The sequence below is a fragment of the Pholcus phalangioides genome, unplaced genomic scaffold, assembly GCF_987345545.1.
Source record: "Pholcus phalangioides strain wild (caught in Gottingen) unplaced genomic scaffold, Ppha-v1.0 ptg000024l_1, whole genome shotgun sequence".
Lineage (NCBI taxonomy): Eukaryota > Metazoa > Arthropoda > Arachnida > Araneae > Pholcidae > Pholcus > Pholcus phalangioides.
In genome coordinates, this window is record NW_028301616.1 from 307,109 (window position 1) to 328,589 (window position 21,481).

Below are 21,481 nucleotides of genomic sequence, written 5' to 3' on the forward strand. Positions count from 1 at the left end.
CGACCTCATGTCATCCCTTACGCTGGAGCCATTGGAGATTCCTTTGTTTTCCAGGGTGATAATGCCCGACCGCATAGAGCTCGTCTGGTGGAGAACATGCTTGAAGCTGAAACAATACAGCGTATGGAATGGCCAGCGTGCTCTACTGACCTGAATCTACTGGACGACGCATTGCTGCGCGACCAAGGCCGCCTGTTACTGTCCGAGACTTGCAGATTGCACTTCTTGAGGAGTGGAACAGTATTCCCCAAAGTCTGATCGATAACCTCATCGCATCCGTGGCAAACAGGTGTGCAGCAGTCTTAGCTGTTCGAGGAGACCACACACGCTATTAAAACTCATGCATCATGTCTAAACAGTACTTTTTTTTATCGTTTACATGTAACCAAATTGTTGCCCTAAATCATCTTTTCATGTTTTTTCCATATTTTCAAAGAATTAAAGCTTAATTCCAAATTTTTTTACGTCTTTTTTCTGTATTGCGCATTGATACACGTGTACTATCCATTGTATGCCAATACGTGGCTGTCTCGCACAGTTCTCTTCACTTTTTTGCTTGCTCCCCTAATTGTTTTGAGCAGTGTATTTGCCTTTAGTGACTTCTTAATATTTTCAGTTTTACTTAAAAAGACAATGACCAGTATCATTATAGAAGTTCCGAGTCCGAAGGTTACCTTTAAGGTCCATGGGTTCAAATCCAGGCATAAACATCAGAAACAAGTTGTTTACCTACCAAGCCTGGAGCAACCACTGATAGATGGTGCCTTCATTTTCCACCCAACTCCATTGGTTGGAAATTGCCACCATATGGCGATATATAACCAGAGTTGGTGTGGGATAAAGTGGTAGCATTATAGACACTTCCACTGTATGCACAGCAAATATTTCGTTGAATCATGTTATCAAATTTTCGCTAATACATATTTATTTATACATACAATAATGTTGGCCAAGACCTAAACCATGCAGTTGATGGTGGCAGAAAAAAAGTTTTACATTTTTCGAAAATAAAAATGGCGAGGGTGAATCAACAACAGTGGAGGCGATAGAGTTTCAGTTAGAAATGGTATGTGGAAAAAAGCTAAATTTAAAGCAGTCTGTGGAAGCGGAGATAGGGTTAATCTTAAGTGGATGATCAAGTCTACTGGAGAAATATGTTGGCTTGGAAATAATACCGGTGGTATCAAAATTAAAAAGGGCGTGGAGAATTTTAAAAAGCATGGTTAATCGAGAAAGAAGGCAGTGAGTATTTAGAGAGAGAAGATTAAGTTCACGTTTAAGTTCAGAGACAGATACATAGGAGGGCCAACTGTCATAGATAAAACGGGCGGATTTATTTTGAATTGATTCCAGCTTCTCGATATTACTAGCAGTGTAGGGGTCCCAAATTTCGGAGGCATGGGAGAGGACTGGAAAATATAGGTTTGATAACAGAGAAGTCTAACGTCACGAGTAGAGTGCTTTAGATTGCGACGAAGGAAAAAGAGTTTATTGAGGCATTTTTGATAGATATAATTGATGTGTTTATTCCAGTGCAGGTCTGCTGAAATGATAAACCTGGGATATGGGCGAGTTATTGAAGGAGTATGAAAATTTGAGAGGTGAGGTTTTACGTGAAATCCTCATGAGAACCGTTTTAGAGATGTTAAGAGGCATTTGCCATGTGGAGCACCATTGGGAGATGGAATTGAGATTGTGTTGAAGTTCTTGGTCTGACTCGTGAGTTATGGTGCGTAAATTACGCAATCATCAGCAAAAAGTCTCGTGGTACAGTTGAGGGTTTCAGGGAGGTCGTTAATGTATATTAAGAATAGAATTGGGGAGATTACTGATTCTTGAGGGGTTCCAGAATTTATGGTGGCCAGTGGAGAGTCGTTGTCTTTGAAATGGACAAATTGTTTGCGATATTTTAAGAAGGCTTCTAACCAATTAAGTAGTTGGACGTTTAGGCCGAGGTTAGAATATTTAAAAAGTCATTTATCGTGAGGGACTTTGTCATATGCTTTTGAGAAATCTAAGAAATTGACGTCAGTTTGTAAGTTTTTATCGATGGCTCCCGAGAGGTCATGGATGAAAATGGCCAATTGAGAAGAGGTGGAGAGAGAACGTCTAAAGCCATTCTGATTAGGGAAGAAAAATTTTATGGAGTCAAGATGGGCACGGATTTCCTTTGCTATTATATGTTCAAGAATTTTACAGCAAGATGAGGTGATTGCAATAGGTCTGAAATTGAGGGGATCGGTAAGAGGCCCAGATTTATGGATTGGAATGATTTTAGTTTGTTTTCCAGTCAGAGGGTAGAATGGAGGAATTTAGAGAGACATTGAAAATGATCAAAAGATAGTTAGCGATTTCTTCAGCACAGAACTTGAGAACATAGTTAGGGATTACATCTTGACCAAAAGAGTGAGGTTAGTGTTTTTTCAGTAATTTGATGATGCCCTTCCTGGAGATAAAGATAGGGTTAGAGTTGTAAATAGAGTCGGTGAATGAGTATTGTAGGGGGATGGGATCCAATGAGAAAACTGAGCAGAAGGCTAAATTGAAGTCAGTGGCGATATCCGCAGGAGAAAAGATGTCTTTAGTAGAGGATTTGAGGGATGGGGTACCAGTTAATTTGGGATGGAGGAAGTTCCAAAACTTAGAGGGTTTGGTTTTGAGGTAGTCTGGTAAAGAGTGAGAAAGATATTTAGTTTTATGAAAAGAAATGAGGTCTTTAAGGTTTTGGGTGTAGACATGAATTGCGTATTTAAGTGAGTGGGATTTGTTTGCTTTGTATTTGAGGGCTGTACTGCGAATTTTTCTCTTTAAATGGATGATATCTCTATTGATCCATGGGTTAAAAGTGTACTTAGAAGAGACTTTCTTACTGGGGACTGTAGCTAGGTATTTGAGGACTGTCGATTTGAAAGTGGCCCACAAGGTGTGAATGTTATTGGAGGAGGAAAGCGATAAGAAATCGGAGAAGTGGGAACAAAGAATATTTCGCATGAGGGGGTAGGTGGCCTTGTTAAAATTTGGTTTGGAATTAAGTTTGTAGGAGGGAATGGATTGCTGAAGGGAAAAATCAATGAAAGGGATTTTATGGTCCGAGCAACCCTTGAAGATGGAGGTATCAAGAACTGGAATCCGATTGGAAGTGGCAATGATATCCAGAATTGAACTGGAGTGAGATGTAATTCGGGTTAGTCCTAAGATAGATTCGACAAGATTAAATTTAAGGAAAATGTCAAGAACTTTATTATTAATTCGGTGGTTGCCGGAGTTAGAATGGATATTTATCCAGTCAATGCCTGGAAGGTTCCAATCTCCAGTGAGAATTAGAGAATGTGTAGGAAAGAATTTTTCAAGAATAAGTTCAAGTTGGTCAAAAAGATGTAGATCTGGGGAGGGAAGTATATAGAGGGGAAAAAATAGCTAGGGGAAAACAGTTTGGGTGACGCCATTCTGCTGCTACCATTTCGAGGTCAGTGAGCAAGGGTATTTCAGTGAGAGGAATGGAGTTATTGAAAACCAGGTTGACACCTCCCCCTCGAGAGTTTCTATCCGTACGGAAAGCACTGTAATTAGGGGAAGAAATTCGGAATTCGACACAGAGTTATTTAACCAAGATTCGGTGACTCCAAGAAAGTGGGGATTGTGAGCGAGCAAAATGGATTCAAAAGAGGGGATTTTATTATTCAAACGTTGATGGTTCCCAATTTAAAAGTATTTAATTTGGGGGCGGGAGGGGTGAAGGTGGGTGAGGTACTAAAGGGGGAACATTAGGGGGTACAGGGGGGGACTGGTGGATAGAGTAGGGTTTGGAACTTTTATTGGGGTGTGATGGCAGGGACAATGTCATTAATCTCAGGGTCCCAAATGTATTTAATGTTGTTAATTAAGGCAAATTTATGAATGAGCTTCACTTTTAGTCCATTTCCCTGAATTTCTGACTAGCCCTCCACAGTTGGCTACAGAGTTTCCGGGGGAAAATCTTCGGAGATTGATAATGGAATGTTTTTTAGTTTGAAGGTATTTTTGAGAATGTCATTTTTAAGTTTGAAGTTGAGAAATTTGACTATTGAGAATCTGCATCCTGGGTGTCCCCCCCCCCCCCCCCAGAGCCGATTCTATGACAGCGTTTGATGTCCATGGGGAGAGATATTTATGTCTAGGTGCTCCAAGCAGAATTTAATGATTTTATATTCAAGATCCAAGGAGGTTTCGATGTTAGATGGTTCCTCATGGATTCCACAAAAAATAAGATTCGAACGGCGAGAGCGGTCTTCGAGGTCTGTTATTTTAGAAGCAAAGGAGGATCAGAGTTCTAAGAGATCGGAGGAAAGGTCTTGGACTTTGTTTTGCAGGTCATCTATAGGGGATAATTTGTCTTCAACTGTGCTAAGTTGTTGGGAAAGGCCGGATAATTGGAAGCTGAATGAGTCTTGTTTTTGGGAAAGAAGCGTCAGTTGGTTGAGTATGGTAAGTTGAGTTTCCTGAATATTAAGGAGAATTGTTTAATCGGAAGAGGTAACTGGCTTGGCAGCATTTTCAGAAGTGGAGCCAAATCTGAGTTGGCGGGTAGAAGGTGGAGGGGAATGGTTAACACATGGGGACCGGGGTTAGACTCAATGTCGCCGGATAATAAGAGCAAGAGTGCTCGGGAAAAGGAAGTACAGGGAGATTTATGAAGAATCAGGGGAAGGATACAAAAAATATATATAAAAAACAGAGAAGCTGTAACTAAAATTTTCTCAGTATTAAATTCAGTCTGCGGGGTCATTGTCGTAACATGAAAATGAAAAATTAAAGCAAGTGAATATTTAAACAAGGGAAGGAGACTGACCTGTAATAGTAATAGAGAGATCATATGTGCTTGCATCTTCTAATAGGAAGCATTCTTGTTGCTAGACTAATGATAAAATAGAAATACTAGTTCTGGCCACAAAAATGTAGTAATGCAAATCACTTGATATTATCTGAAAGCTAGTAGAAATGATTGTTTTACTTCACCAATACTTGCTGAAAAACTAACAGTATAATGCTACTTCACCAAACACCAACTCTGGCCATATCGCTATAGTGCAATTTACTGCCATTAGTGAGATGGGTTGGAAGTGAAGGCACTGTCTATCGGTGGTTGCCTCGAGTTCGTTAGGGAAAATATCTTATTAATATCCTCCTCCCTTGGGTTCGAACCCGGGACCCTGACAACAACCTTCACGATGGTAGACGAGCATCTTACCACCATGCCACTCGGGCACAACAACAGTATAATGCTGTCTTGGTAAGTACAATACAGTAAAACAGGTCTTCAATGGAACTTGTATTAAGTGGAAACCTGTCTTTAACAGAAAAAAAAAATTGTGGTCTTGTGATTTCAATGCCAAAACATACATTAAAAAAAACCTGTATTAAACAGAACCTGTCTAACGCGGAAACAGAAAGTTAAATTTTACAAAATAATGTACTGTACATTAAATAAGTACAGTCAGTTCCCACCAGCTCAATCTGCCGCGCCAGCCGCCTGATAGTTTCAATTGCAAAGGGTGCTTGGATAGAAAAAGGCTGGAACTCGAGGTCGAAGCTTTACGGGAAAAAGTTAGGGTGCTAGAGGGCCCGGTTATAACGGACCCTCTGGTCGTCGAGCCACCTGTTGATGAAGAAGCAATCTCCACGAACAACGACATTTTAGAGGGCGAATGGGTTGTCGTGGATGAGGTAGAGGGGGATAGTGATAGGGGTTTAATCATCTGCGATTCTATGGTTAGGGAACTTGGGAACCGAGTGTGTAGGGATTTTCGGGGTTTCGAGCGCTGTTGTCTTCCTGGGGGGAAGATTGGCAACGTTCGAGACGTTTTTCATCGCCGAAAGTTGCCCTTGCGGGTGATTCTGTGGGTGGGAACAAATCAGGTAGGAGCGAATATTAGTGAGTCTCTGTCAGAATACCGGGATTTACTATTATCCGCTAGGGAGGGGGGTTCAGATGTGGCAGTGATTCCAGTGCTGCCAAGGGGTAGTAGGGGATATAGGAGTAGGATCCACCAATTCAATATAGGCCTGAAGGACATTTGCTCCTCACTTGGGGTCACGTTCTTGGAGCTTCCCGCATTTACCGATAGGTGGCTTCGTTCGGATGGGATCCATCTAAATAAGAGAGGGGTCTGGGAGGTTTACGATAGTCTTAGGTCAGGTTTTTTACTCCCAGACCACGTAGTCGGGAATGCGGGTTAGTTAATGATAATCACAACAGTATTGACGGGGAATTACCCACCTCTGACTTGGATGGCTTCTCGATTGACAACAAACCACCGGGCAAATTAAAATGTGTGTTAATAAATGCCAGGAGCTTGGGTAATAAGAAAGATTTTTTAGAAACTATGATAGTTGTGGAGGGCTTAGATCTTATAGCCATTACAGAATCTTGGGCAAACGATGGGGATGAATCTTTCTTACACATCTCAGGATACGATACTTTTTTGAGAAATAGATCTGATAGGAAAGGGGGTGGAGTGTGGAGCCGGGGGGTGGAGGATACGTGAAATCATGTTTGAAGGCTAGAGAGTGTAACGTGCAGAGAAGTGATATTGAAACCATATGGGTTGAACTTGAGAACAAAAGACGTCATAAGCTTATTGTTGGGGTTTGTTACAATCCACCGAATAGGGATCAAAACTACATTGCCAAAATGCATGATGAAATTTCCTACATGTGTAAGCGAAAGAGGGTTCTCATACTAGGGGATTTCAATTACCCGGGTATTGATTGGGAGAACCTTTCATCTGGAAATCAGTATGAAAGAGACTTTCTTAAGTTGGTGCTTGAAAATTTTTTGTATCAGCATGTATCAGAATCCACTAGGGGTACTGCTATTTTGGATTTAGTTCTTACTAGTTCTGAGGATCTAGTTGAACATGTTTCGGTGGGGGAAGAGTTTTCTTCCAGTGATCATCGTATCGTCAGATTTCACTGTAACTTTTCCTCGGGTAAGGTTGATAACAAAAGACTGGTTCCTTGTTTTCGGAGAACTAACTTTGATGTTTTGCGAAGAAGGTTAGCGGAAGTTTTCAAAGACCGGTTGGAATCAGTAGGGGTGGTAAGTCAATGGGAAGAATTTAGTACGAAGCTGTCCTCTGTTTTGCACGACGTCATACCCTTTGTTTGAAAAAAGCGTGTTTGTACATCACACCCTCTATGGTTCACGGATAGCGTGCGGAACCTTTATCTTGAAAAGAAAAGAGCATTCAGAGAGTATAAAAGTGGACGAGGTGACCTATCATTGTTTACTGATAAAAGAAGACTGTTGAAGAAAGCGATAAGGGATAGTAAAAAGCAAGTTGAATCTAGGTTGGCAGATAACATTGGCTCTGACCCAAAATCATTTTTTCGATACGTCAATAATGGATGTAAGGGGACAGTTGGCCCCCTCTCGATAGGAGGCTCAAAAGTAGAGAGCAATGTAGGCATGTGTAGTGCTTTCAATGACTTTTTCGCGTCGGTTTTTAATGGAGATAATGATATTCGATATACGGGTGTTGCATGGGGTAATAAAACGCTCAACGATATTCAAGTGGAAGACGTGGAGTCCTAAATCTTCTAAGAAATGTATGTGCAAGCAAAGCACCAGGACCAGATGATATCTATCCCAGGGTTCTCAGGGAAGGTGCTAATGAATTGTTGGGGCCAGTCGCACAGATATACAGGAGTAGTGTTGCTGAGGGTATCGTCCCGAGAGATTGGAAACTGGCTAACGTTGTTCCGATATTTAAGAAGGGTAGTAGAGAAGTGGTGTCTAATTATCGTCCAATGAGTTTGACGAGCTCCCTCTCGAAAATTTTGGAAATTATCATCAAAAGGCAGTTTGTGAAGTGGATAGACGAGAATAATGTATTGTCGGATAATCAGCATGGGTTCAGGAAGAGGAAGTCATGTGTAACTAACCTCCTTTGCTTCTATGATTACGTGACTAAGGCTTTGGGTAAGAGCAAAAATGTCGACGTTGTTTACCTTGATTTCCAGAAGGCATTCGATCGGGTCCAACATGGCAAACTCTTGAAGCGTTTACACGAGATTGGAATAGGGGGCAACTTGCTGAATTGGATAGAATCGTGGTTAAGAGATAGGTCGCAACGAGTTATGGTGAACGGGGAATTCTCTGGTTGGACAGACGTCACAAGTGGAGTTCCTCAGGGAAGTGTCCTTGGCCCCATACTTTTTTCACTTTTTATCGACAAACTCGATCAGGGTATCGATGGAATTACTAGCAAATTCGCAGATGATGTGAAGCTAATGGGGGTAATCGGAAATGAAAGCGATAGGGAGTTGCTCCAGACCAACTTAAACAGAATTGCCGCATGGGCAAATGAATGGAACATGACGTTTAGCGTAGATAAGTGCATGGTCGCTCATTTTGGTTTGAACAACCCACGGTTCTCTTACGAGTTGAATGGTGTCACTATCCCGGATGCAACTAGGGTCACCGATTTGGGAATTCTCATTGACGAGCGACTTAGGTTTTCTGAACATTGTTCAGCGGTGGTCAAAAAATCGAATAGAATGCTTGGTCTCATTTTCAAAAAGGTCTCTTCGCGTTCTCCTAAAGTCATTCTTCTGCTTTTTCGAGGCTTAGTTCGTCCTGGACGGGAGTATGCTGTAAGGCTTTGGAGACCATACCTACAGAGGGACATAGACTTGGTTGAAGGGGTGCAGAGAAGAGCTACGCGTGTCCTTATTGGCACACAGGGCTTGAGTTATGAAGAGAGACTTCATTTTTTGAATATGTTTACATTGGATGAACGCAGGTGTCGAGGAGATATGATCGAAGTGTTCAAAATTTTCAATGGGATGGATAGGATGGACCATGAACTTTTAGTACACCGCCAATCGACTGCTTTTACAAGGGGACACCAGTATCGATTGGTGAGGGACAATGCAAGGTTATGGTGTCGCAGGGAATTTTTCTCCAATAGGGTTGTTAATAAATGGAATAGCTTACCCCCGGAGGTAGTAAATTGTAACACAATTGACACGTTTAAAAAGAAATACGATAAACATGTTGGGGTAAATCGAGAAGCTATCCATTCTTAGAATAAGACAACCATAAGTATTCTTTATGGGCATTGTATAATATTTTATCATGTGTATATATTGTTTGTAATTTGTGTTAATTGCATTTTTAATTGGGTTGCTGTATTTTTGAAACATATGACATCCATATTTTTATGGGCATCTTTTTATCAGCCACCTCGTTGGGCATTTTGCCTGTTGTGGCGTTGTATTTGTATTTGTATTTGTACTTAGTATGACTAATTTTCGTGAATTTAACTTTTTCCTATATTGATAATGTTAACTTTTCCCGGATTCAACGTTTAAACTTTTTGCTTTTCCCATGCTTACAACATTCGGGAAATTCACATCAGGCTTTTTTCCTCCCTTTAAATCAGCATTTTTTTTTTTCACATACTTTCCATGTAAAGAAACGAAAATAGTAATTATGTGTGTGCTAGTGGTGAAAATTTTTTTCTTGTTCCCTTTATCCAACAATAGTTTAAAAACTTTTTAATTTATTTAACAACAATAGTTTAAATTTTTTTCAAAACATAATTGCCCTTACCATTGTTCAAATACATATGGTTGATGGAAGTTAAGACTATTAGATAAGAACTAGAAAAATTTCTCATAAGATGTTACTTTTCCGTTGTGGTCTTATTAAAATTTGTCACATTAGATTGATTTCAAAAAATGAATCCTCTCATATTGGTGTTATAGACTGTTGCATATAACAAAGGAATAAACTGCTGTCTTTCTTATCCACTTCTGAATCTATTCATACAAAATCAAACCACAAAAGAGTGGCATGTGACATTGACACAAAACATACACAACTTGACAGATTTTCAGACATCAACATCAAGTATCATTTCAAAGCGGCTTTTTCAGATAATGAAAATCAGATTTCCCAACTGTACTTCTTGGAATTCAATTCTTCACAGAACAGCCAATACGATGCTTTCATGGCCTTTTAAATTTTGGAAAATGAAGTAAAAGCATTAGATTTTGCCGAGCACAGTTCGAGTCACAGTGTCTCAGAGCAAGTTAAAAAGAAAAGCTCCAAGTTTAAATTAAAAAATAAAAACTCTTAAATTTGTAAATGATAACCACATCCAATACCAATTGTAATGTTTGCAGAAGTAATTAAAGGACCAGAAACTTTTCAATATTTTGTTTAAAAACAAGAAAATGTACCATGTGATGTCATCCAGGTATTATACGGAAACTTGACTGTTATAAAAGAAAACTGTTATAGTTTGACTGGCTATAACAAATAATGGCTTTTTATTAAATCACTATATGTACCTCAATGTTTTTTTATAAATTAAAAATGACGTAAAAAAGCTATGGTCGGTGAAAAACTGTCTTATAATTTTTATAAACATTTCCTGCTTATAACGTTTTTTAGTTGTGGTTTTTGAAAAATGTTATAAGCTGGATCCACTGTATATTATTTTATGTACATTTAAATTAATTAGTTTATTTTCAATTGATTTATTTTTTATTATACTGTACTTCAATTACATACGAGATCGTTACATAATTTTACATATTATGTCAATTGAACCTCTATCAAGTGGAAACCTTTGTTCAATGGAAAAATATCTTGGTCCCTTGCGATTCCGTTGAAGACAAGTTTTACTATATCAAAAGATCCAAAAGAAATTTCTTGAGAAATTCAAGGTTCCTCATATATATATGAAACCATTTTAATAAAACACTAAGACTTCATTGAATGTTTTTCCAGATTAAGGAAAGAGAAATGTTCTTTTATTGAGTTAAAAACTATATACAATATTTTAACGTCTGCAAGGAACTCCTTTCTGCGAAAAATTGGGCCCAAAAAATAGGAGGGGGATTTGTTTTACATGGATAGTATTATAGATTCAGTAAAATCTCAGTAAATTTTCAACCTAATAAGTCGCGCCAGTTGTGTCATTATTTTTGTTTGGTCCCATCCATCTTTCATAGATAACAATGCCATAAAATGCTTTTACTTGTTGCTAATGTCAGTTAACACATCAGTATGAAAAATTTTGAGAGAGAAGAATAGATTATTTCTATGGATCTCTTTACAGAAAGAGTTTGATAACAGCATTGTCATATGTTTAAAAGTGACCATAAAAGTCTTATGTACCAAAACAAAACAGTCCAAGTCACGAAAGTTCAAGTCGCTGAGGAAGTTCATTTGCCCACTAAAAAAACAGTTCTTGAAATGTTAGGGGCTGTATGTGCTGGAGCAGGTTCCTGCACAAGCCCTCACTAATTTGGGGCTTCAAATGTAAACAAAATGTCTTTGTTGAAAAACCACACGTTTTCTCAAGTTGAGGCTTTCTAATGTCTGCTTTGCCCTGCCCAGAACACCCTCAAGTCAAAATCAGACCCTTTGTTCGAGATTACCTTCTATTCGTAATACAAATAGAAGGTAATCAGTAGTTCCTAATACAAAATTTGTATTAGGAACTACTGATGAGGAATTCACATCTCCAAAGTTAAGTGTCATGTACATGTAAAATTCATGAGCAATCATTGTATTGTAGAAAAACGTTAATTACATATTCTAAAAGCCCCTTTACACATATGCTTTTGCGTACTGCTTAAACAAATTCAGAACCGCCTTCAAGAGTGTGCATGTGAAGGCAAAAAAAATGTACGGTTAGGTGTGCTTGCTGGAACTGGTCATTCCAGCATTGAATCGTGGGCTCAAAATCGTATGTCTAAACGCAAACCGACGGGCAAAAACTGGGCGAATCCCTCTCATCTCCTGCATTGCCTTCCTTCTTATAAAAGAAAAGATTTATACAATATAAATATTTTTTTCAGCGATAACTTTTTTTCAGTCTATTTGAGTGACAATTTTTCTTTTTTTTCCAACGAATTGTTATTTTAAAGAAATGATAAATTAGTTTCAAGTACCGTAATTAAATTTATTAGGATATTGTAATAATTTTTGAACTTTGATTTGGTTACTTTATCCACTGACATTTTTATCAGATTTATAGATATGTTACATTACTATTATTATTTTGATAACTTCGCAAGCTCTCATTTACGCTCAGGGTGTGGAAAAATTTAAAATAGTTTAACCCATTAAAGATGACTTTGATTTTTTGAAAGCAAAAAAATACTGAGTGAAACCACTTCCACCATTTATTGTCAAAGAAAAAATTAAAATATTGAATGGCAAATTTTCTTACCAACCGGCATTAATGGATTAAGCAGGGGCTCTTAACCTATAAGTTCGGTTTTTTTTTCTTTTTAAATAAAATAATTGCTTTTTTAATAGAAAATAAATATTTAAAGAAATTAGTTTCAAAATTTTAAATTAATGATAGAAATATGTACATAAATCCATAATTGATGAAAAATTATTACAAAATTGATAAAAATCCAGAATTGAAGAAATAATATAATAAATGAAAGCCTTTCAGTAATTTGGGGCACTGGTTCCATTCCTGTTCAAGACACCTACCTATAACTATACTACACCTGTCTATAGAAATTTTGAAATCAAAACATTTAATCATTTAGAATTTTATTCAATAAGCATATTTTTGAAATTGGAAATAGATCTGGGGAACACAAAGTGGATGTTGATGTTTTTTAAGTTGTGGCTAAAAAGGTTAAGAGCTTCTGATTTAAATTTGACAGTATAAATTTGACTTCAACACACTAGAAAAAAAACTTTAAAGGGGATTGAGGGTTGTGTAGAAAGAACTTCCATTATCTGAATGTCAACAATACTGTTTAAAAAGCACCCTATTCATTAGATCCAGCCAACTCTGTATGCATAACTTCACAAAGTATTCAACTCACAGCAGGTGTTCAGTGAACAATGTGCTGTACTTTTTCATGATAAGGTCACAAAAGATGTCCAAGGTCGAGCAATGTTCAAAATACAAAGTAAAAGGGACGTTTCATACCATAAGATTATCACTGATTTCATTTAAAACCAAAAACCATCCAATATCACATAAATGATATCCAACTAAAAAAATATATTACTATTCACACTTTTAATTTTATTGCTGTCATAACATGACACATAACAAATTCCTTTGCATGCAAAGAATGTGTATATAGTTACAAAAATTTGAAAAAAATTATATTTCAATTTATTTATATTTTTTTTTTATTGCTATGAACTGCTTACGCTCAGAAACATTGATTTGGCAAGTTGAAATGATTCTTTGAGGAAATTAATATGACCAAGAGAAATCTATCAAGAATTTTTAAAAATTCTGAAATAAAGCCCTACAAAATAACACCACGATTTCAAAAAAATACAATGAAACCTCAATATAACGATACTCTGCGGACCAAGAAAAAAAATATTGTTGTAGAAGGATTTATCATTTTATTGAGTATCGTTGTAGCAAGGTTTCACTGCAGTAATTTTGTTATGTTTTTTATCTATATTTTTGCTGGTAGTATTAAAAAAAAACATCAGCTGCACAACCGCGTCAATAATTGATTAAAGAAAAAAATCTGATTTTTTTGTTTCGATAAAATTATAATTTTAGGTATAACCGATTGTGAAACCAGAAGTTGTAGTTAAGAGATAATTATAACAATTAAAGCCGAGCGAACAAATGAAAGCCAAATTGAAACAATAATAAAAATTCAAAATTAACTATCACAAAATTTATTTCTCTATTTCTTATCAATTACATAAAAAATTACCATAAATTAGTAGCAGTAATTTCAATTAATAATTATTGAAATTATTTTAAAGAATGAATAATTCACATAATAATCAGCTTTTGAAATCTATATTTTTCCGCACAAACGTCAGCCAAATTCAATCTGCCAACAGGGAAGAAGTTTCGCCAGGAATGTGGAGTGTTGAACTTCCCTGAAAGTCCACACCCCATGCAAAAAAGCATGCAAATTTTGCCACACACTTCCCTTTACACACACAGTTCAGAACGGGGCATTCTTTCATGCAGGAAAGAGCACGTGTGAGAATGTCTCTTTTTAACCACACACTCTTGAACGCAGCGCTTCTAACTGCTTCCAATCCTTCGTGCAAAAACATTCCGCTCCAGGTGTGCGGGGAAAATTGCACATGTAAAGGGGCCTTAACTGTTGCTCTGATCAGTCAAAATTAAAAATCATAAGTGCAGCAGTGTATTTTACCATAATAAGTAAAATATTAAAAGCTCAAAAGAGGTTGAAAATTTTTTTTTGTAATTTATAAATTTTGCTAGTATATTGTAATTCCAATAAATGTCATACTACTTTAAATTTATGTGACCTTCCACACTATTGCACATTGAAACTGGCTGCACTTTGCTTAAATCATCGCTCTGCTTAAGCCGTCATAATTTCTGAATAATTTATTGAGGTTTTACTGTATTAACAAATTTCTGACGCACGCACACACAAAATTTCTTTGATGTGTGACTGAAATCATAAGAGTGACTCTGGTGATGGTAATGAATTAATTGATTGTGATGTACCAGATGAGAGTTGTAAGGAATTTAATGGTTTCTATGGTGAATAAAAAATATCTTCTTTTTTTTATATATCTTAAAAAATATCTTTGAAATTTTTTTTCCAAATTTTAAGCCCAAAATAGATGCTTACTTCATTTTTTGTGGAGGGGATAAAAATCTGGAAAATAGAGAATTATATTTCCTCCTTGTTGAAATTACTTTAAGAACTTATAAAACTCTATTTGCTTGAAAATTAGAATTTTGCTGACGACAACAAGCGCTACTGTATCAGGAAACAGACAGCAATTTTAGCTTTTGCTATCCGATAATAAAAGAAGCAATTTATTTTCAGTGGGTAAGAAATCTGTGTGCAGAAATGATATTTCTAGTGTAACAGGTATTGAAAAAAAAGAGAGAGTGTGTTGTATGTGAATACACCTGAAGTCATAGTTCATAGTGTTTAGAATGGGAAATAGTTTTTATTAGTTATACATTTGGGAATTTTTGGGTTGGTATTAAAAATGAAATTGAGTTATGAAATTTTATTTAAAAAACTCCTATTTTTCTTTCATGTTTAATAGCTTACCTACCCTCATATGCACATTTACATGTGGTAAAATTTATGAAAATCTGAAGTACGTAGTGGAAACCCAATTCCAGTCATTTTGACTGGCATCTGTTAAAGCAAAGGTTAGGGAAACATCAGTCATTCGAGTATTAATTGATAGCCGTTATACAGCCGTGTGGGCATCACAAGGTTCTAGGGTCAAACACTGTCATCGGCGCAGTGGTGGTTGGCTAAAGTTGATTTTTGAGGTATGAATGTGAGCTCGTCTCCTATTTAAAAAAGTGTCTTTGCAGAAAGCACATAGACCCTTAACGTGATACTTGCATAACATGAAAATTCAAGTATTTGCATTTCAATTCAAAATATGGAAGACAGATGGACTGGCTGAAGGCTGAGATGAACAACTTCACAATTGGATGTGAACTATGTTTTACAGTCAATGGTTTTGTCTGAAAGAAGTTGAGATACAAAGGATCTTTTTATTTTACATTATGCATGCTGCTGTGTGTAGGCGATTTCGTGAGTTATAGTGAAAAAAAATTGTGTGTGGTGTGCTATATGATAGTCAGCTCATTTCTCTCTCTCACACACGCAAAAGATTGGTTTCTAGTATGTCCCTACTGTTTTGTATGGTATTAAATCTTACCGATTGGCACAAAAATTTTGCTCATGATTTTTCTTTTTTTTTACGTTAGTGCATGTACCCATATCAACTAAAATACTCATTATCTGAATCTGCATGATTTGCTAACCTTGGCAGAAAAACGTTTAAGAAATCTTCATTCGCTGAAAAATTTGTATGCCACGATATCACTATACTATGTTTTACAGTCAATCGTTTTATACACTGACTACAACATAAAGTTTGAACTATCCAAAATTTGAATTATCCAATTCATTTATATAATGTAGACTTGAAAGACTAAGAAATAGCTAGACTTTCACAAAAACTCTTAATAATCATATGAAAATGTATTGAATACTATGACTTACTATGCTAATTTCCTCATTGTTGCAATTTGTTTGTATAAAAAGTCACAAAACTATTTAATTTGTAATTTCGATTTGTTTTCTTTTGGATCAAAATCTTCAAGTTGATTTAGAAAATAAAGTGTAATTTTCTAGCTTTAACAGTTGAATTTTTTTCTGACATCTCCATAGCTTCTGCAAATAATAGGGACTTCTGCTGCTTTCTCAGATTCATTTCCGTTCCTTTTATGAGAAGATTCACAATGTGACTTTATTTTTTACTTTTTAAACACATCCATAAGTCAACCACAATTTTTTTTTCTTAGAGTTGAACTCTAATGTTGCTAAGCTACATTAATATTTTAAAATAAATGAACAATGCTAGAAAAGCATTGAATCTCCGAAACATTTTCACTTTACAAGTGACTGGGATTACAGCACTCCAGCTGTGAACAATTCCGTCTGTAGAGAAGTTGATCACCAAAAAATACGCTTTTGTATATGTTGAGTTGTGGCATATAAATCAGCCATTGGCAGGTGTTGATGAAGTCATTCAAGATCCAATAAAACTCCACCAGCTTGCAGAAAGACAAGATCCAGTGTGTGTGTGGAGAACTAATAATTAAATCATTGCTTCTTAACTGCACACCAACTCCAGTCACATATCGGCATACAGCAATTTCCAACCAGTGAAGTTGGGTGGAAAATGAAGGCTCCATCCATTGGTGGTTGCCCTAGGCTCAGTAGGTAAAGCACTTGCTTCTAACTTTCTATGCCTGGATTTGAACCCGTGGACTTTGATGGTGACCTTCATTGTGGAAGACGAGCATCTTACCACTACGCCACTGGAGTGTCATTGCTTCTTGCTGGGAACCGCAACAAAAAAGTTCAGATTTGTGGATTTTAATTTTTTTAAATATTGGCTACATTTTATATTCTGGAAAAGATAAGTGAACCACGGAATAAAGAAAAAGGTTATGACTATAAACGTTAAGGGGAATGTACTGTTAATTCTAACAAAAAGACATTTTACATGTGATGCATCGTAATTCAACTTCGAATTACCAAAACATTGAGGTTAAAAAACATTCAAATTAAACAGGTAATATTTCAACACTAAATCAAATAGAAAACTCAAGGGGGAATTGAGTTTCAATTCCTGAAATTAGAATTGTTCAAAAATTTGAATTAATCCTATTTGAATTAATCCTATTTGAATTATCCAAGTTCCACTGTATTTTCCAAATGACTTGGAAATTCAGTTGCAATTTGCATGCTGGTTGAGTGTTTATGTGTAAGTGAAGGTCCACACTATGTGTGCTTGGGTTCTTTGGGACAATACACATGCTAATCATACAATGGTTTTAAACAGATAGCTGATGCGAAGATGAATATAGGAGAAAGAGAAATTCAACTGCTCTGGCAGGGAATGGGACCCACATCCTCTCCCTTACCATCTGAGAGCACTAGACTACAAAGGCAATGGATTTCAATCTTTCCTTAGAGCTCGTGTACACTGAACGGGACTGTCCATGTATGATCCCATTGGATGGTCCATGGACACATGCAAACCAGTTCATCACGATCATGAATTCATGACCCATAGAAAGAGTAATTTTGTCATTGGGGAAAATTATGTGTCTCTCAAGTTTAAAAATGAAATGCTGAAACACACGCATCAGTAAAGTTTTATGGAAATAATTCTCTTAGAAAAAATTATTCCTCATAAATTTGTAGGGAAATAGGAGACAGCTCCAATATTTAAAAATTCACCCTGAATTCATACAGGAAATATATTTGCATGCCAATAGAGCCGAGTCATGTAAAAACAATGAACAATGACTGGAGATAAATACTGAAGGCAACTTGGAAATTGAATTTTTTAATATTGGTTTAATGGTTTAACATGCGGTTTGCAAAAAATTGATGGAAATGAAGTTGCCTTGTTTTGGTTGCAAGCCCATTAATGTTTTGGAAGCACTTTGAGCCATTGAAGTTCGAGTTTGCTGATGTTTTTGGTCATTATATTATTCCTTCATATTCACATTGATTTACTCATTATATATTTATTTTTTTATTAAAGGAAAGGCTGTGTGACGATTCCCAGGTGAAGTCTGTGGAAGGCATGCTTAGCATGTTAACGTTGTCACCTTCCAACTGAATGAAACTTTGGAACTCTTTCAAAAACATTTCATATTTAGGTATTTGTGTAAAAAATACTCTTTTTCCCTTTGTTATTCAAGAATTAATTTATTAAATTTTAATTATCTTGTTTCATTTGTGTGTTGGTGTTATTTCATCATATGCTCTGTAGATCTGAATTTCTCAATTTTTTTTTTTGTAAAATTTTTCATACTGAAAAGCAATAAAAATTGTTAATTGAAAGTCCTTTTTTATATCAATGAGAATTACGTATGTTACCAATAAGATTGTAAATGATGATTCCAGTACAAAATCACTGTTCACACTTGCACATTGTAGACCTATCAACTCTCCGGATTTAGGAAGGAGAAAACTACGGATTTTTCACCCTTCTTCCCGCTCTCCGGATTTGTTAAAATTTCTCGAGATTTTGACAGAAAATTAGATTTTACGCGAGCTTTTGCATTGTAGTGACGTCAATGACTGCTGTCGTCATTATGGAAAACACCTATAGAGGACAGCCGTGGTCATTTCCATCGAACAGCCGTAAAAAAAGTCTTGGTGACCACATTTAAGCAACTGACAAAGACGTGAATTGTATATGTAGCATTTATCGGCAATCATTTATCAGGAGGATGCCCTTGGTCACCGAAATTCCTGTATAATCATTATTGTATTCCATTAGCAGCCGTGCGGTAAACAAGTTTTTTCATCAGCAGCTTTGTACTTTGAAGTTTTTTAATTTTTTCCTCTGATTAAATATGTCTTCAGAAAGAAAATATAAAACTGCTTATATATATATAAAAGTTCATATATCCAAGATTATCAATCACTGATAGCATCCATAAAAGTAAACAGTTATGTTTTATGAACAGAATGTAGATGTGATTTCTCTATTCTGCATGGAAAAACTGATATTTAATTATATTCTCAGTATAATATAATTCAATATTATACATTGCTCAGGGTTATGCAATTTCCATTTTCCTCCAGCAGGTTCCATTGCTCAGGGGCAGGGTTGGCAGGTTTTTGACGCATGTCAGTTTTTGATGGTTTAAACCGTGGTTTAAACTTGTGGTTGAAACCCACCGTCAAAAACTTCTGTCAAAAACCTCAAATACTGCTTTTCAACATATAAATTCCCATTGAAAATGCGCACATTGATTGCATGTAATGCTTAAAGTGACTATACTGCAATGCATAATGTGTGATTTTAAAATAATCTTCCCCCCCCCCCACATAATTATTTTGGACAATTATATACATGTATATATACTTGTAAAATATAGAATTTGAGTAGAGCAAGCATAAAACTACGGAAGGATATGTAATGTATTCAAGATAGTTTCAACCTTCTAAAATTTCTTCAACTGTTTATTTATATATGAATATATATATATATTTGCATATCAACATCTGCTCTACTTTTTTTTTTTACAACAGATACATGTTTAAAAAGTTCTTTCATGCTTGCTATACATAATGTTGATTTCTGTTATTATATTATCTAGACAATCCCAGATATTTAAAACAATATTCTTATTGTACATAACATTAGAATATATATATCCAGCAATCAAAATACTAAATTATCCTAAAATAATTTTTCCCCTGAAAATTAATTAGTTCATTATTAGTCAAAATTTTTCATTTTTACCACAGTTTCTATTCTTGGGTTACATTTGGTGGTATATTTTTAAATGATAAGTGTTTTTTTCCCCTTCAAAAAGACCTTATAAAAGTAGCCTGAATATACATATTTTTTATATAAAGTATCTTAGTTACTTAAGTTATATTACAATATCAAAATTGTTAATTCTTACCACAGTTTCTAACCTTGGGCTATGCATTCTGACGTTCTATTTTTAGAAAATTCATGAATGGGGATTGCATCACAGATCTAAATGTAGTGGTATATTATCTCACAGGGGTTTTCTTTTTCCTTCAAGAAGCAGCAACAGTAGTGACTGCATTATCATGCTAGGGGCAGATGGTCTTATAATCCAATAAAGACACCAGCTGCCCTTAGAGGACAAAGACCAGTGTACTAGAGAAAAGTCCAACTTTGCTATTTATTGTTTGAATTGTAAAGTAGTGAGGATTAATATGGAAACCAATTTCAGAAATTTCATTTGATATTTTTTTATGTTTAGTGAAACCAATTTCTAAGAAATCATAAATATTTAGTCTATTATTAGTTTAAAATATAATGAATCGTGGTGGAAGGCCACAGCATATAGCCTGGCAAAATTTTGATAAAGTAGAGAAAAATGGAAAGATATATGCAAAATGCATTAATTGTGGAGTTATGCGATGTAATCGTGTGGGCAGGATGAAGAGCCATATAGCTCAGTGTATTGGAAGGGGCAATGATGTTGAACAAATACCTGATGTACAAAAAGCAACTACATCAGCATCTACAGAGTCCACTGCTTCACAACCTATTATTTTGTTGGAATCAACAGATTTTCACTCAAAAAAAAGAAGCAAAAAATTGATGACTTCATTGTGAAATCAAATTCTGCTACAACTGAAAAAATTGATTTATTAGTGGCAAAGTTTTTTTATGCCAATAATATCCCATTCAGTGTTGTTGAACATTCAAGTTTCAAAGATCTAGTTTCTGCTTTGCGAGCTGGTTATAATACCCCAAGTAGAAAAGCTTTGGCTCAGTCATTGCTTGATGAAGTTACAAGAGAGGTTGAGAAAACTGCAAAAGACAATCTCGGTGGAAAAGCTGTAACTTTAATTGAAGATGAATGGAGCAATATTCATAACGATCCAGTCATAGCTACATGTATACATTCTGAAGGTAAATCCTATTTTCTTGAAGCTGTTGAGTGTGGTGCTATTATGAAAAATGCAGATTACCACAAGCAAATAATTGACAATTCCATACGTTTGGCCCACGATAAATATTCTTGTGAAGTAAAGGCAGTTGTAACTGATAATGCGAAAGTAATGGAGAAAGCCAGGCAACTTTTGCTTAATGAGATTGACCAAAATTTAATAGAATATGGGTGCTCTTCTCATTGGCTCAACTTACTCGGACAAGATCTAACACCTGATGCTGTGTTCAAACAGGTGGTTAAAATACAAAAATACTTTAGAAACCATCATTTGCCTTCGGGATGGCTTAATGAATATATGGGGTCAATAAAACCCCAATTACCTGGTGATACTCGATGGAAGAGTACACTTGTCTTGAAACATTTTTACACAATAGGTCATTTTTTCAGAAAATAGTAGAAGATCACGAAATGACAAAGGAATTGTTATTTTAATCAACAATTATAATTTATACAAACAGTGAAAGATCTTTCATTCCAAC

At 35.9% G+C, this 21,481-nt stretch overlaps 1 protein-coding gene across 1 annotated transcript in view; it reads left to right on the forward strand.

Moving 5' to 3' along the window:
• The window catches only part of LOC149068532 (ER membrane protein complex subunit 2-like), a 62,431-nt gene extending 44,146 nt beyond the window's left edge, over positions 1–18,285 (forward strand). Inside the window, exon 10 of the mRNA XM_089251381.1 lies at positions 18,092–18,285. Within this exon, the coding sequence (XP_089107507.1) occupies positions 18,092–18,169 (78 nt within the window). The 3' untranslated portion in view covers positions 18,170–18,285. The remainder of the gene's footprint in view (positions 1–18,091) is intronic.
• The last annotated feature ends 3,196 nt before the right edge of the window (positions 18,286–21,481 follow it).